Genomic DNA, 16,861 nt, shown 5'->3' with positions numbered 1-16,861 from the left:
CCTTTGGAAACGTATTCGCTTCGAGCATGAACTTAACCAAAAATCCCTGTCGAGAATTCCTTACATCGTTACCGTCCTATCGATCCGTCTCCCTCCTTCCCTCCCTTTCTCTCTCTCTCTTTCTCTCTCTCTCCATCTTCCGTCGCTGTCCAACTTCTCGGTTCGTCGCTTGTTTATTCGCTGTCTTACGGTTTTCGACCGGTTGTGTTGTTGCCCGCGAGCTTCTCGTGCTCTGTTTGTGTTCACGGCGGGATAATAGAATTGCGCCCGATGTCTTTGTCTTCGCGCTCTCGTTCGAGAACACTTTAAGCATCCGTTTAAGATTCTTCTGCAATTATTATACGGATTCGGGAAAAATTGGATGATCGAGCGGTAGGGAAAATTAAGGAAAATTAAGGAAGGATGGAAACTTGGTGGAAACTTTGGTGAGATTGTTTCTAAAAATCGAGAGGATCGAGGAAATGTATTTCTGTTTTCTTTTTTTCTTTCTTCTTCTTCTTCTTCTTCTTGTTCGAGCGATATTCTATTTCGGAGATAGGAGAAGTAATTTTTATTGGAAACTTTGGTGTTATAGTAGGTATAGTGAATTAGGAACGTGAAGAAAATTTTTCTTTTTGCCAATTATTTCAATAATAACGAGAAAGAATATCGAACGAATTGTCTTGTAATTACACTTCGTGTTTGTAATGTTAATTTGATATAAATGTAATGTGAATAGATTAAAAAATACGATCTAAATAAAATGATTAAAGAAAATAGATTGAATCGACGTTAATTCATAATGCATTAACCACTTCTTTGCATCGATTCTTTGCATTTTTGGTTTTTAGAGCAAGAAATATTATAAATGAGAGAAATCATAAATCATAGTTTTTCCTTCTAGACTAAGTAACTTTGTTTTAACATCATTTTTTTTGTATTCGTGACTGAAATATATGATATAATAAGCTTTTAAAATGTCGAATATTTCAGAAAAAAAAAAACAGTAATCATCAAAGCAAACATTTCATTTGAATCTTCACTTGAATATAATTAAAGAGTTAAAATTGATGTAAAATTTAGAATTTGAGTATGAATGAATCGATGAGATCCAATAAATATTCATGAATCTCAGGTTATTCAAAGGAAAATTTTTAAAAGTTCCTAATAAAATTTGGTAAATGTTAGATCTTAGAGATCACAATTTTCACAGATAATTTTTCTCTCAGAGATTACGATATTATTTTATTTTCAGAAAAGAAGAAAAATAATAATAATAAAAAATAATTAGTAATAATAATTAATAATAATGCTAAATATATAGCTAAAAAAGAAAAATGCATAATTTTTTCTGTACTATCGTAGTATTTGTTATTTGTTGAAATATCGAGAAAATATTATTCGTGTTCGAAACGAATCCTTTCAGTGTCAAACAGTGTCAGTCTTTTTTATTGTAGCACAGTGGAATGTCCATTACTCGAACGTCACTTAACCGCAACATCAGTTGTCCAAAAGATCGATAATCGGTGCACGGTATCGCATATTTAAACTGCGTTTACATTTCGGGACAATATTTACATTTCAGAATACGCGTTGAATAGGTATTATTGAACATTTGAAAATTGGTGAGATTAATTGAAATTTGCAACGAAATGTAACGTTGTAAAATCTAGAATTATTGCAGTTAAAGAAGGCAAATGTACATCATTTGATATTTTGTCAAATAACTCTTACATAAATATCAATATGATAAATACGGTATATTTAATAAATAGATTGTTTAATAAATAATTAAATTAAAAATTTAATAAATAGATTTTTTTTTAAAAAAAACCAAATGAACGTATTAAAATTTCATTTCTTTTTTTCTTTTTTTTTTTTCTTTTAATTTAAATCTTCGAGTCGCATTGATTATTAATAAAATCATAAATAATTTTGATATTTAATTATAGATTGGAATAATTTTCTATCTATAACGCTACTTAAATGCATAATTATTCGTAGTTTAATAACAAAAACATAATGTAAATGAATTTTATTTTACATCCTCGACCAAAATGATTATCCAACCAAGCATTATCATTTTTTCAACGCATAACTCCCAATTTAAAGATCCGTTGGATAAACAAAACTTCTCGTTTCTTAATTAATTCGTAAATCGTCGAAGTGTATGGGCAATGGCGCCTTAATTACTCGTCGTATCTTTTTAAGGAGCGAAAGAGCAGTTTTGGCCAGCATTAAGTTCCAAAAGTCGCGTTATTGTAGGACGGTGTTATTCTTGCCCCGCGATATTTGCACCAAGGAAAAAAGAGCCGCGGCGCAATCGAGCAAATTACGTTCCTTGAATCCGCTCCAAAATCTCAATATCACGGTACGCGCGTTAAAACTTGCCACTGAGAGAGCCAATCATTGAAAAGAAAAAAAAAAAAAGGGAAAAAAGGGAAAAAAGGATGGATACCGATTTTATAGGCGGTATGCCCTATATTCGAAAGAAGAATTCGTTGTGGAAGTAAATTATGGAATCGATGGAATTTATTATTAAATTAATTTGCATATTTGGTCATCCTTCTTTAGCGCAACTTTCTTGATTTGCCGCTTCTTCCGCCGCCTTTCAACGATCCACACTTTTGCGTTCGAAAAGGTTCTTTGCAAATCTGCATAAATTTCAGAAAAGTTTTGAGATTCAAATGTTAATCGTGGCAATTAAGCGAAATTTTAATTTAATTGCTACCCATCTCGCACCTCGTCCAACGAAATTTATGAATCGGGGAAATTTGTTTTCCTCGACCTTGCATAGAGCGTCCTATATGGGTGAGTCGAGTCATAATTGCGAGGAGAAAATGGAAAATATTTTTAAAAAATATTCTGTTTCTTCCTATTCTTTTGTCTTTTTTCTTGTTTTTCACGAAATCTTCAGTTTTCAGACGATACTTGAATATATTTGTGCAGATAAAGAGATTGATTATTTTCAAAATGCTGTCATTTTCAAATATTATATTTAATTATACACTATTACGAACTAATAAAATAAATTATTATTATATATAATAATATTTATAGATAATAATAATAATCTAATACAATAATAAGAATAAAAATATTTGCCTAGAAAATATATTTCCAATAAACGAAACGTTTGCAAAAATGTCACAAATATTTTCACCTAAATTTCCAATTTCCCATTTTATTTACATTACACCAAAATAAAATAATCAATTCGGCAAACACAAATACAACGACGAACCGTTATTTATCCGTTCATTTATTTATCCACCTGTCGAAAATCAACACCGCGCAGATCGTACAGATTTATCCTATAAACATTTGTAAAATTTGAATGTTAAACGCGCGTTTCAAATATGCACGATTTCAGCTCGATTTTTTTCGACCCATCTCGCATTCAAACGGTGTTCTTTTCTATCAACGTGCCTGCCTATCTCAGTATTTAACCCCGCGCCCGCAGCTCCGTTTCAAAGGAAACTTCTTTCCATGTCTCTATACACGTCCTCCCTTTTCCCCGAGTTTATCCCCGCCTCGCCTCACGATACCACCACTACCAATGATTTTCACTCTCAGTTGCCAGATTTTTTTCACGCTCTCACTGCTTACTAGTAGCAGAGGAGAAACGAAACCTTATTGGAAATAGATTAAGCCGATGTCGATCGCTGCGCCATCTACATCTAGTCGACAAATTCAACGTTACCACGTGATAATGAAATCATTACGATATTTAACCCAGTTATCTTTTCCTTTTCTTCTCAAATAAGAATACGACGTCACATACTGAAAATCTACAATCTTTTCTGACAATCATGAGTAGCAGGATAGGGAATATGGTTCAATAACACGTGACGTCGTATCACACCCATTGCTGAATTAGACAGAGATAGGTCACGTGACTTGATGTAGCAATGGTAGTGGAGTTACGTGGCGTCATGTAATAAAATAAGACGTCACTGGGGGAATACCGTAATCTAAAATTTTCCTGGCTGCTTTTAGGTTTTTAGTTTTTTCATAATAGGAATACCTGCTTATACCTATACACTATGTACGTGTCCACGATGCACGACACGCGATTGTGTTTAATCGTGCTTCGTTTGCCAGATTAATGCTTTCGATGTGAGCGTACACATACAGAATGGAAAAATCGATTTTGTGGCGGGATAATGGGCGTGTGAAACAAAGACAGTTTAGATCTGGATATATTGGAATTCTCGTTTTTTAAAATTAAAACAGTTTCGCGTTAATGAAGTTGTACTGGATTAAGCAAGGATGGAAAGGATTATATATATATATATATTCTTTTTAATGTCACGATCTTTTTCGAACTTTTTTTAACATTCAATATTACTCTAGTTTTATATTATACGATTAAAAAATTACAATTTGTAAAATTTGATACGGCTTATAAATACGTATGAAATTAACAATTAGTATTTTATTATTATACATTTGATGGGTAATAACAAAGCTTTTTATTTAAAACAGATATCGATTTTAGATGTTTGTATATTGAAATTAATTTTTCTATTTAACGCTATCGATAATTTAGCTCACAAATCTCGTGGAAATTTATTTATTCCTCTCTCGAATGTATAAAATAAAAATTCACCATCGAGAATATATATATATAAATATAAAAAATTTTATTCTCACTTCCTTTCCACCCTTCGTCACAAAACGAATAAACAAAACAAACGGTAAACATCATTATCCGAACGCGTCACACGTTACTTCCAGTTGTCCAATTTCCTTCAACCATTCTAAAAATATCGTGGCGCGGGGGTGCACGCCCCTTTCGATCCCGTCTCATCGTCGGATCCCCGATACAGGCGAAAACTTGACCCTGTTGCCGCGATCCATTTCACGGCTCTCCAGTTTATTCTCGTCTAGTTTCCAGCCTGCCGACTCGACCGCTGCACTTTTCCCAGATAATACGTATATATTCGCCGTGACATGTCCGTGTCGGCGCGATGCGCTCTGCGCCTTGCCCGCCGCCACCCTCTAATCCGATAACGCGCATCAACCCTCCGAAAATGTCTCTCCTCCGAGGGGAAAAATTTCGAGGCGAAGAGGCGATCGTCGTCCAACGACCGAATAATAAGCCCTCGTTGTGCTACGTGTGAATCAATATTATAAATAATCGAGGAGGAAGCTTAGGAAAATTATAATTTTTAACTTTCCCAAAAATATTGCTTATCGACACGCAGTGTCTATTCTAACGATATCGTGGAAAAAATGAGTAGATAATTGTATTTCTGGATCTTTATATTCTCGATGACAAGTACAGTGATAAAACACGAAATTCATTAGTTCGACAGATTTGATTGAGGAAGAATTCAGCAATATTTCCCCTTTATATAAGTTTTAGTTGGAACGAATCGAGCTATTTCTAGGATTAAAAATGTTAAAAGTTTCATATGTCGACTTCCTCGACAAATCCTTTCAAACCTGATCAATTACCAACTTCGAAAAATTCCATGGTACTTGGCTCGATGTAATTTTTGACCGAGTCCGGATCCGGATTCTGCATCAAGTTCTTTCAGTTCGCAGCCACGAAAGTTCGGATTAATCGGTAATCGGTGTTTGCTCCACTTTCTCCACTTCGTTCGTGAATGGAGCGGAAGGGAGGGGAGAAGGAGGAGGAGGATGCGTGAGGTTATATTACGATTCTGTTTGCCTTAACCTCGGAAAAATCTGTTTAACAAAATAGAAATGTACGGCGAAGTAGTTCGTTAAGTTAATATTCCTCGAAAGTTTTTAACAAGCATCGCGAAAAGATTCGTGCACGAATTATTTATTAAATGCGATGTGTTGAAAGGAGTCTGCCTTAAACGATTAACAATCAGTGAGTTGATCTTCGAAAATGATTCAATACAAGAGGTTGGATTTTTTGAATAATAAAACATTCTAACAAAATTAAGATAATGATATAGAAATTATTATTATTTAATTAAGAGATCTCGTACTTTTTTTTAGAGAATTGTTAATTTAAATAAGATTTTTTTAAAACGCATGAAGAAAACGTATATATAAATCGTCTATTTCTATTTTTTTTTCCAGTTACCAATCACTGTATCACGATTCGCAAAAAGTTTGCAAACTGTGGCAAGGTTTCTCACAATATTAACTTGGCTACATTCATGGGTAAGTTTAAAATTTTAAATTAAAAATTTTTTAAAGTATCATAGTTATCAATATTTGTACATAACTATATTTATATATCGATATTTAAATTACAAATTACAAATTACAAATATGATAATAATTGGTTAAGAATCAAAGAATTATTTTATATTGCTCAATTTTTTAATTCTCGATCGATAATGAATTATTTCGAAAAAAGTGTATCGATTGAAAAAATAAAGGAAGAAAAGAAAAATAGAAAATTGCAGCTCGCACTTTGCCAAATGCTATTCACGCATTACGAAGCTTCGGTGATAAACAATGACTTTGTGCATCGTTTCTAACATTGCGCTTTCAGAAGAAAAGTGCACACATTTTATGATATAAGCTTCGTAAAATGGAGTAATACTTTTTTGACTATGAAACGACGCATCGCTTTATTTTTACATATTTACCATCATACTTACTTACATATTTACATATTTACCATATATAACGTGTATGTGTATTAGCATGCATAGTGGATACATGCTTTTTTTTCTCGAAAATACGAGATGATATCTTTTTAATATACAAAATGTTGAGAAAAACGAGAACTCTTAAAAATACATGCTCTGCTCATCGAAATAAATGTAATAATAAATTCCTATCAGTATTTTTATTTAATTACATTTTACATAAAATTATTTATAAGCCAAATATTTATATATATGAGAATTAAATATTCTAATTAAATATTCCATCAAGTTTTGAATTAAATTATTTAGTATTTTGATAACAGATTCGATTTGTATTCATCTTAACCAATCTTAGTACTTATATTATGTATACTATTTATAATAATATAAAAATAATAGCGTTCAATATCGACCAACCAAAGATCCATGAAATCAAACTTCGAATAAACACTATTTTTAAAACTTTCATCAAGATTCCTTGTACAAATCGATCTAACATATTCCTATTCCTTTCTGACGAATAGTTCATCCCCTTTAAGATTTTCGCCCAGCCATCGATCCTCGAAAATAACTAAAAAAAAATACGTTCAACGACAAGCAATCCGAGGATATTATTAAAAACTTTCCTCGAAATGCATTACTTTTCAATCGGCCGTTCCAAGAACGTCGAAACGTTGTCCCGGTCGAAGGGTGAATTTCATCGAGGTCTCATGGTATAAATTTACCTCGAAGTCTGGTGCATAAATTTCCAGTCCTCCAAGTCTGTATTCGTCCTGTACCACAACCGTGGATTCCGGTATCCTAGAACTTAACCTCATTCCCTCAACCTACATCGAGGCTCTCTCGTTTATTTTCGTTCAACTTTCCAGACACGCAGGATCCCGTGGCGTCCGCGCCTCCCTCGGGAGCCGTGGCTGTTTGTAGGTCCTCAAAGCTTTTATCCTGTGCCACGATAATTTTCTTTTTTTCTTTTTCTTTTTTCTTTTCTTTTTTTATTTTGCCTGAAAAAAAGAAAGAAAGAAAGAAAGAAAGAAGGAAAAGAAAATTCTTCGACCGATATCTTTGCCCTCGAAATTTTCGACCGAGAATAAAGTATTCGTGGGTGGAATATTTTATGGGAAAACCTAACCCGCAGTTCTTTTTTGGTGAATAAACGATGGAATTTGTGAAATAAATATTTCCTTTGTACGTAAGGTCGAATAAATTGACTCGAAATATACTTTCGAGTTTCAACAAGTGTTGTTGTCCTCTTCTTTGACTTGAAATAATACATCTTATGTGAATTTTTAAACGTGAACTGAACGCGAATAAAATGATACGTGTATATTTATTGTGTTATTTCAAAATTATTAATAAAAATAATCATACACGTATCTTCGCTTTAATTCAGAAAACTAAATTCAATCGATCTGGGATATTAATCTTTGGCAACGAAAGATCATTTTTCTATTCGTTCAAACTTCTTTTTTTTTTTAGAGAGTGAAAGAGAATGGTATTAATCCAGTTTATCTCGGCTTTCCGTGAAATATTTCACGATACTTGATGCAATATTTTTGATGCAAAAAGAGCGAAACGATGGAGGCACGACGGTGTGAAAGCTATATATAAATCTCTGAATTCCCAGAGATCTCTTAGTGTGTCTCGAACCCATATTCCGTTCGCATCATAGGTTTTATATGCTATATACGTCACCCAGAATTCGAACTATTGGATTACAACAAGCAACATCTGTATGTGGACGTCGAAGTAGATAGTATCCTTCTCGAAAGCATGCACTTTCGATGCTGCCGTGCCTCCGTGAGACTTCGCGAGACTTTGTGAGACTATTAAGGATCGTTGTTAACAGTTTTCCACTTCTTTTTTGACTGTATTTCTTTTTGAGAAATTCCTGAAACGAGATCCATCGGTTAGAGAATAACAATAAAAGGTATTAATTTGTAAATTTCTCTCGTATTTTTTTTAAAGTTTTGTTAAATTATAAACTTTTATATATATAGAAAGTGATCCATTATTAATTTTAACTAAACTTTTCATTTGTATATAAAAAAAAATTATTATGAACATATATATATATATAATTAATCTATTATTATTATAAAAATGCACGACAATTAGTTGAAACAAAAAATTGAAAAAAACAAAAAAAGAATATTAAGATAAAAGTAAAAGGAATATAACAAAGAAAAAAATCGTCAAAGGAATGAATCACTGCACATTGAATGATGTGATTGGTCAGGTTTTTCGAAGTGATAAAAGAAGCAATGGCGAAATTGAAGGCAATGTACAATGGATAAACTAGTGGTTCGTAAAGAGTCCTATTGTGGAGGGTGATGGTTTGGCACAAACTTGAAAGGGCTGATTTATGCTGTGACCTTTCTCTACAAATTCTGAATTCTAAGCCCACCATGTAGTGGCTCCCTACAATTCGTTATCCTTTCAGTGAATAGAGCACGATGGAATGGAATGGAAAAATGTTGGTCTTGTATTTCAAGGTCAAGGTCAATTTTCTAACTTATTTATCCTTCTTTTTTTCTCTCTCACATTGTCATCGATTATCTCATCTCTCGATTATTATTTCTAGTCATTTCGAAAAGTTTCGAATTTATCTTCAAATAAAGAAGAAATCATCGGAAGAAATATCATTTATGAAACTTTCGTTCTTCTAGCACTATATATCTATCAACCATTTTTTATTTCTTCTAAGAATCGATCAGATTTTATATTTTATTTATCGGAATTATCTTCATCTCGATATTCCATTCTCGTTCTTTTACCTTTGATTGATCACTGTCACCGCGATGTCACGTCATCAACAAGAGTCTAATTATCCACGAAGAAATATCGTATTTTAATGTACGAAGGTAGGGTTCAATAATAAGATGACTGAGCAAATTTACTTGATGCCATTAAAGTGTTGAATAATGGTTAAGAATATGATATTGATTATCTTGATTCGTTGTATTGCAGAAATTTCATTTCACTTTTTCCACTGCAATACTTTGTTGTGAATAAATTCTCTTTGGTGACAAAAATTATTACCTAAATATATAAATATGCACATAATTCATAGCAACAATTCTCAAACGTTAATTTATTATTATCTAACTTTCAGATAAATCAAGCTTCATATTCTTCTTCCAATCGCATTATTAATTAGCCACTTTTGCCATTATTAAGTGAAAATATTTTACGTTGTAATAAATTAATTAAATTAAATTAAATTTCCATTAGTATTCAATTATTTCGTCTTGCATATTAAAACTTTCGATTCGAGAAACTAATGTACAAGAAATTAAATTATCAAAATTATCAAAAAAAATATATATATTTTAACAAATATTGTTCATTTCCTTGAAAGGGAGAGATAAAAAAATATCAAAGTCATTTCATTCTTTCCAAATAAAACTATACAATTTGTTCCGAAAATCCATTGGTTTAGAAAATATTTTGACTTGAACAGTAGATTACCTCTTCCCCGCAATATCATAAATCCTTACACACGATAACATCCAATTGTAACAATCATTCGTGCAAATAGGATACAAACATGTTTATCCTCCCCCCAGGATTACGGAAGAAACTTGTATGGAAATCGACAATATTTATATATACATATATATATATCCCTTTCTTATTAATCAAAACTTCGTTCCCTCGACCCAAAGCAAAAGCCAAGAGACGTTCGAGGTATAAAATATAGCGGTTAGATATATGGTCGGAGATCCGTCTGGTGTTGTTTTACCGCGATTCATCGTACGTCCGGCAAACCTTTGCCTAACCCTGTTTCCACACGGTTGGATCGAAGCTTGTTTGCTTATTTCGATCGAATCCTATCGAGCCCTTTGCGAGTCTCTGCGCCCCCGTTACTTGATCCTCCAAAGACAATACTGTTTATGCTAATCTGTGGACGTTACTCGAGCTTCTGTGCTTTTCGGTCACTGCATAGGGCGGAAGTCTCGAATTCCACCCTGCGTCTGACAAATGCCGCGCTACTCTACTTCGACTGTTACTGCTTGCGCCACACATAGGCGTCAAGTTGCGTTTCGAATTCTTTTCGAAATTTATTTTTGTCGTATAGAGGTCAATGAAAGCGTTCGAACGAAGTGAAGTGAATTTGTACAATGTATTGTTGATTTATTGAAATTGAATTTATTAGCAGTATATTATACAGAGTTAGAGTAATTTATATAAATTTAAGGAAAAATTTATATATAACGCGTGTACAGTTTATAATTTATCTCTTTTAATAGAATCTATAAATTATCATGCGAGAAAGATTTTGTGTAATTTTTACTTTATATATCGTTGAATGAATTTTTAGATTTATATATAGATGAATATATGTGTAGTGTGGTAAATGTAATTTGTCTCAATAAATCACAGTTCATTGTACACTTTTTCAATAATGAATTGTCCTCTATCATATCGTTTAAATGTTTTCATCATTCACTAAATAATACGATTTTAATTATATTAATTTTTAATACATATAGAAAAAATGTTTAAACACTTTTTTATTTTGTAATGAAACATTAAAGTTAATCATTAAAGTAATTTTTATTGAAATATCACTTTAAGAAGATGTAACATAAAACTCTCGATTATATATTTTTCATAGATTAAAATTTTAAATTACAAAATGATAGAAACTTGTACGATATGTTCATCGTAGAGCATCATTACCACATAAAAGACACTTTCGATATCAAAATTCTCTCTTTTTTCTTTTCATAATTTCTTTTCTTCTTTTCCCCAACCCGCATCGCCACGGATTTCCCCATCCTCTCTCCCTCCCCTTTTTCTTCCCACAATGTCGTTTTTTCTTCGCCATTATCTTCTCGATAACGGCGACAAAGTGAAAGCGTGTCGAAAGAATCTAACGTTACTACGCCGCTAATGGCAACCGATAATTACTTTTTCGGCCACCTTAAATTCGCCCCTCCATGTCGGTGATAAACCGTGGATAATGCGATAACGGAGTTACCGTGTCACTCGGTTTTTCAGTCTCTCATTACCGCTTTTAATTACGGCCACGACTATTGATCGACAACTGGAATGAAATTAATTATAGCCCTCTTCTAAATATGAAAATTCCGCCGAGTCTCCTCTCGCCTCGGAAACCGCTTTTAGAAGCGAGGAAAATTTCGCCTCGGTCGGTAAAAGTGCTAACCACCCCATCGTTGCTCGTTTTTTTCTCCCTTCCCCCTTCTTTTTTCTTCCTTTCTTCCCTCCTTTTTTTTTCCCTCTCCCCTCTCTGATCTAAAACGATTCTCGGCTTTATGGAACATAATGTGCAATTAATGCATCGCGTTTGCGCGGGGTGAAATGGTGAAAGTGGGGGTGAAATGCTTGGCGGGATACCGAGGATATATTTTTTTTTCTTCGCGGAAAAAATTAGAGAGGCTTGAAGAAAGCCGTTTAAAAAAAATGTTAAATAAATGATGGAAGATAAAGTTTTTTTTTTAATCGAAAAGAAATATTTTATCGTTAAATATCTCTTAATAGTGAGCGATTAAAAAGAAACAATCTCTTTGTTACCTCTAAAAAAAAAAAAAAAAAAAGAGAGATATCATTTCGCTATAATATTGTTCAACAATATAATCTAATAGCGATAGTATTAAATGGATTAAGGGATTGTTAAGGAATATAGTCTCCGTCAACACGGATCGGATAGACTACATCAAAATACACGCTGCAATTTGCGAGAATACAGAGTTACGTAATAATAGAGGTCACTAGGAATTTCGAGAGACGGTAATACGCTTCGTTCTGTACGTTTCACCACAAATATCCCAAGCAACTGAATCTTGTTCTCCCCTAACCCATGTCGTTGGGAGAGGAGGGAGGGGGGTCTCCCTCGTTTATTTCAGTTCGACTTCTCCGCCATGCTACTCTCGCAGCTCTCCCTCCCCATTGCCTCGGGGGAATTGTAGGTTGCGCAGGTCCTTCAAAGTGTATTCGCGACTTACGGGGCTATCTAATAATAATAATATCTTCCTGCTTACAAGGTCCCAAGTTTATCAATTAATTCTTTCCCCTCCTCCCCCCAGCCGGGGCTCGGTTGTGAATGTAAAACGTGGCTCGAAAACGCGGCGCACGAACCGTGAGAATTTAATAATGCAAATGCTGGTGAATTTCTTAAGAACGATATCGTAGATAGGAAGGAATTAAGCTACCACGTTGCGCCCGGCCGCGTCCACTTCGTTGCTTTTTCGAGTCTCCCGCGCTATGATATCCGACCAATAAGAGATATTCTCTCTTTCTCCTTGTAGACAATCGGTGATAAAAAAGTCTTCATGTCTTATTAAGGAAATTCGCAAATAAAAGTCGTAATTGGCAATTTATTTATTCTTTTCTTCGACGAAAAATCTTTTTGAAATCGATTCTCAAAAATTTCTTCTTTTTTTCTTTTTGCCATTGTTTTATTTCGTTTGGAAATATTTGTTGCGGTGTAAGAGCATTGAAACTTGAATATTTTTACAGTTTAAAAGTTTGGATTTGATATTAGTAAAGAAATTGTTTTAATAAAATAGAATTATCATATTAAACGTTCTATTTTTTAACATAAAAAACAAACATATAAAATTTCTAAATTTAAAATATATATATTTAAAAAAATGTTTCTTCGTAAATGTGTCTCCACTTAAGGGTTGATACATAATTGGATAGAAGGCATGAGAGAAAATAAGAAATACCAACGTGTGTAAAGCATTTTTTCTCCCTTCATTTTCCGGGTATATTTCAAGGATAGCTTAACGAAATTACGCGTTTCACGACAACTCACGTGATCAAATGTTTTTACGCAGCGATACCACGTTTCCACGGATCAGAGGCAATCCTTAATCTTTACGATTTGAAGAAAGTTCGAGGTAGACGCAATCTTCTGCCTGCTTCTATTTGACTTGGCCAACTTTGCTCATCACTTTCCCGGAAATGTGCTTTTTCACCGACGTAATACCTTCTTTCCACCGATAATATTAACACATTATTGACCGAACGAAATTCAGTCAAGCCAGACCCTCGAAAACTTCAAACATTCGCGAATATTATATCCCTTAAATCTTAAATTTCTTCCCTTATATTTGCGAAATCGATCGAACGAAACGCGTGAATGGCAATAACAGTTGATAGTAATTTATTCCATATTAAATAATCTTATTTTTCATTCATTTTTTTGGTGGTTTTTCATATTAACGAAACGTTTCTTCGATTAGTTGTTACTGATAAAAATTAAGAAAATAGTTGTTCAGAAATTATCTTGTAATCTTTATTTTCTGATATTCGTATTATCTTTGAAAATATTTTTCTAATTCTAAAATAAATAAAAGTTAGTATACAATGATTGGTTTATTTATTAAATTGTGAGAAATTAAAATTTAGAAATTTAGTTAGAAATGAGACTATAAAATTAAAATTAATACTATTAATTTTTAACAACGACAGCAGATATTTTCATCTTTTAATTTATTATCAAATTCTTTATTTTTAATAAAGCTTTGTGAATACTTGCTTTGTAAAATGTATTCAAGCAATTTTTTTTACAGTATCGAATATTACTTTAAGAAATAAGTCAATCACTTTATTCCAAAAAAATTCTCAAAATTATATATCCAAAACATGAAAATATATTAAAACTCGTCTCGTTTGCCGCTTTATATTCGATGAATTTCCCTCCAATATACTTTTCACATCCTCCTAAATAGATATTAATTAGGGGAAAGATCATTGGATTTAAGAAATCTCGAATCGAATAACTAAAGACGACACAATAGCGGGAACATCATATCCTCGATCCCATTTGATACTTTCTTTCATCGGGCAATTTCATCACGGATTCCAATATACGGTTAAGGCAGTGTTCCACGCAGAATCTACCCACGTTTATTCTGGTTAGCCCGCGGCGGGGGCGTGGTGCTCATTCCTCTTGGGAATGTATCCTCTTGCAAGTGCTTCAAAGACTACTTGCTGTGATTCAATAATGCCTCCAGACTGGTAGGAACATCGCATGAAACTCTTAAATTTCTAATTAATCATCTTCGAGGATGTCGAGCTCGGTTGGGATGGGAGCTCGATGCGCAACGATGAAAGAACGGGAAGCTGGCGTGGTTGAATATTTTGCGTGGTTGATCTCGAATCGGGAGTTCCTTTCTGTGTTCGAAAGTGTTACTCTCGAAAGAGTAGTAGGAAACTTTCGACGACATTCGATGATGGTAGAAGTTGATGAGAGGGAAAAATGTAAGGATTGGAACGAACGTTGAAAGTTTTTGCCAGTTTTTTTGCAATCGTTTGTTTAATAAAGTTTGTTTAATTTACAAATTGTATATTAAGTAGAAAAATAATAAAAAAAGAAGTTGTATTCGTAGATTTACTTATATAAGAGAATAAAAATATGATACATTTATTTTCTTAAAATTATGCAAAATGTTTGTGCAAGATAAAATTTTTATGGACATGATTGAAGAAACGAAACTTAAAGATTTCTTTTATTCTTTAAATATAAGAGTTTCTATATTTTGGATATTTTGTTACATTCTGATTTTAGATTTTTGTAGATTTAAATTTTACAGAAATTAACATTTAATAATAATTATCAGGGATGTAGCTTCTGACAATATTTGATGAATAATATGTACAGAATTGTTGATGCACGTAATTTGTGGGGCAATTCAGCAGAGTCTAAAGGTCAAAACAAACACAAAAGTTAGAAATATTAAATTTTATTCATGTGTATAAGTAATTGAAATTTATATTAGATGAAGTGAAATTCTATTTTTTTTTTATGCATTGTCAAAAAATTATTTTAAAACAAAATATGTAGAAATTTGAAATTTGTTGTTCGTGTAACGAGCAGTTCAAAAAATAATTGTATCTATAGAAGTAGGTCACTTTACATAGATTGGAAATCATAAAACAGAATACAAATCTAAAATATTTTCATGCACCTAATATAATTTTATACTTCGAATAAATTTCAATTTTATTCTCATTTATAAAATATTCTTTTTAATTGTTTTCTGTCATACCAACAACTAAACGAATAAAATTGCTTTTGATCTTGCTAAAAAAACAATGAAATTTGTTTAAAAAATGTGACAAAAATTCGTTAATAATTTAAGTTGTTTAAATTAACTAATTTATTTCCAATTGATAGTTTATTCATCCAAGATTTAATTTATTCCATTATTAAAAGAAATATTTGCCACAGTTTTAATTAAAATGATAATTCCTGAGGGATTTTTTTTTTTTTTTTACTTTTTAATTGATACACATGAAATATCGTTCTTCTCTAATTTTATTTCTTCGATATTCAATAAATATATCACTGGAAATATTGAAAAAATATTAAAATTTCATTATTTGACGTCATGGAACGTGAAGATATCGTATTTTATTTGTAAATTTAAACTTGGAAAATGTATGTCGCGAGCTGTTGTAAATATCGGGAGACATTTATGCAAATGTTGGGTTAAAAACTTGGACTTGGGTAGAAACTTGATTTGTTGAATTCAAGACTAATGAGATCTTTCATTAAGAAATAAGCAAAGCCGAGAAATCATTGACGTTAAAAGATAAATTTATATATATTTTTGAACATTTTAAAAAACGAAAATTAAATAATATTCCCATATTTATTAAATCTAATCTTAATATACTCAAATATGAAATTTATACATATAAAGAACTTGAGTGAGAATCTGTGATTAGCGATAAAAAAACTATGCTGAAACAAATATTGTTGTCCAATTATATATTGCTCAATGTAAATAATTTTTTTATTTAAATGGAATTTTATTTTCATCATTTACACCAAACAAATCATTTTGTCTTGCACTTGAATTGAATAATCTTGACTTTCAACATTTTAAAACGTTCACAATTAAAAAAGAAATCCAAATGATTCCACATTTTTTTGTTTTATTAAGAACATGAAAATGTTTTCAAGAAAATTAAATATTAAAATAGAAACGTATTTAAATACCTACTTATATTCATAACATCTCTTTAATTACAATCATTTGCATGTGAAATAAATACTTGGATACTACAAAACTGTTTTAAACTATTATAAACTTTTAGATTAACCATAAATACCTATTAAAATAATCGTATAATATTTTATATACATACATACATACATATATATATATATATATATATATATATATATAATGTTATTCTCTCTGATATTTCCCTATCACTATAATCTTTGACAAGCTCGTTACGACCTAACAGTTCAACCATCATTTCTCCTTTCGAAGATTGAAATAATTGAAACGTTCCCTTCCTACTTGGAAGAG

General features: G+C 32.0%; 1 protein-coding gene across 1 annotated transcript in view; it reads left to right on the top strand.

The window, feature by feature from the left end:
- Positions 1–16,861, top strand: part of LOC102655706 — a 427,418-nt gene that overhangs the window by 304,164 nt on the left and 106,393 nt on the right. Inside the window, exon 4 of the mRNA XM_006558762.3 lies at positions 6,043–6,126. Within this exon, the coding sequence (XP_006558825.2) occupies positions 6,043–6,126 (84 nt within the window). The remainder of the gene's footprint in view (positions 1–6,042; positions 6,127–16,861) is intronic.

Source organism: Apis mellifera, linkage group LG2 (genome assembly GCF_003254395.2).
Source record: "Apis mellifera strain DH4 linkage group LG2, Amel_HAv3.1, whole genome shotgun sequence".
Taxonomy (NCBI): Eukaryota; Metazoa; Arthropoda; class Insecta; order Hymenoptera; family Apidae; genus Apis; species Apis mellifera.
This window is presented reverse-complemented; position numbering and strand designations above follow the sequence as displayed.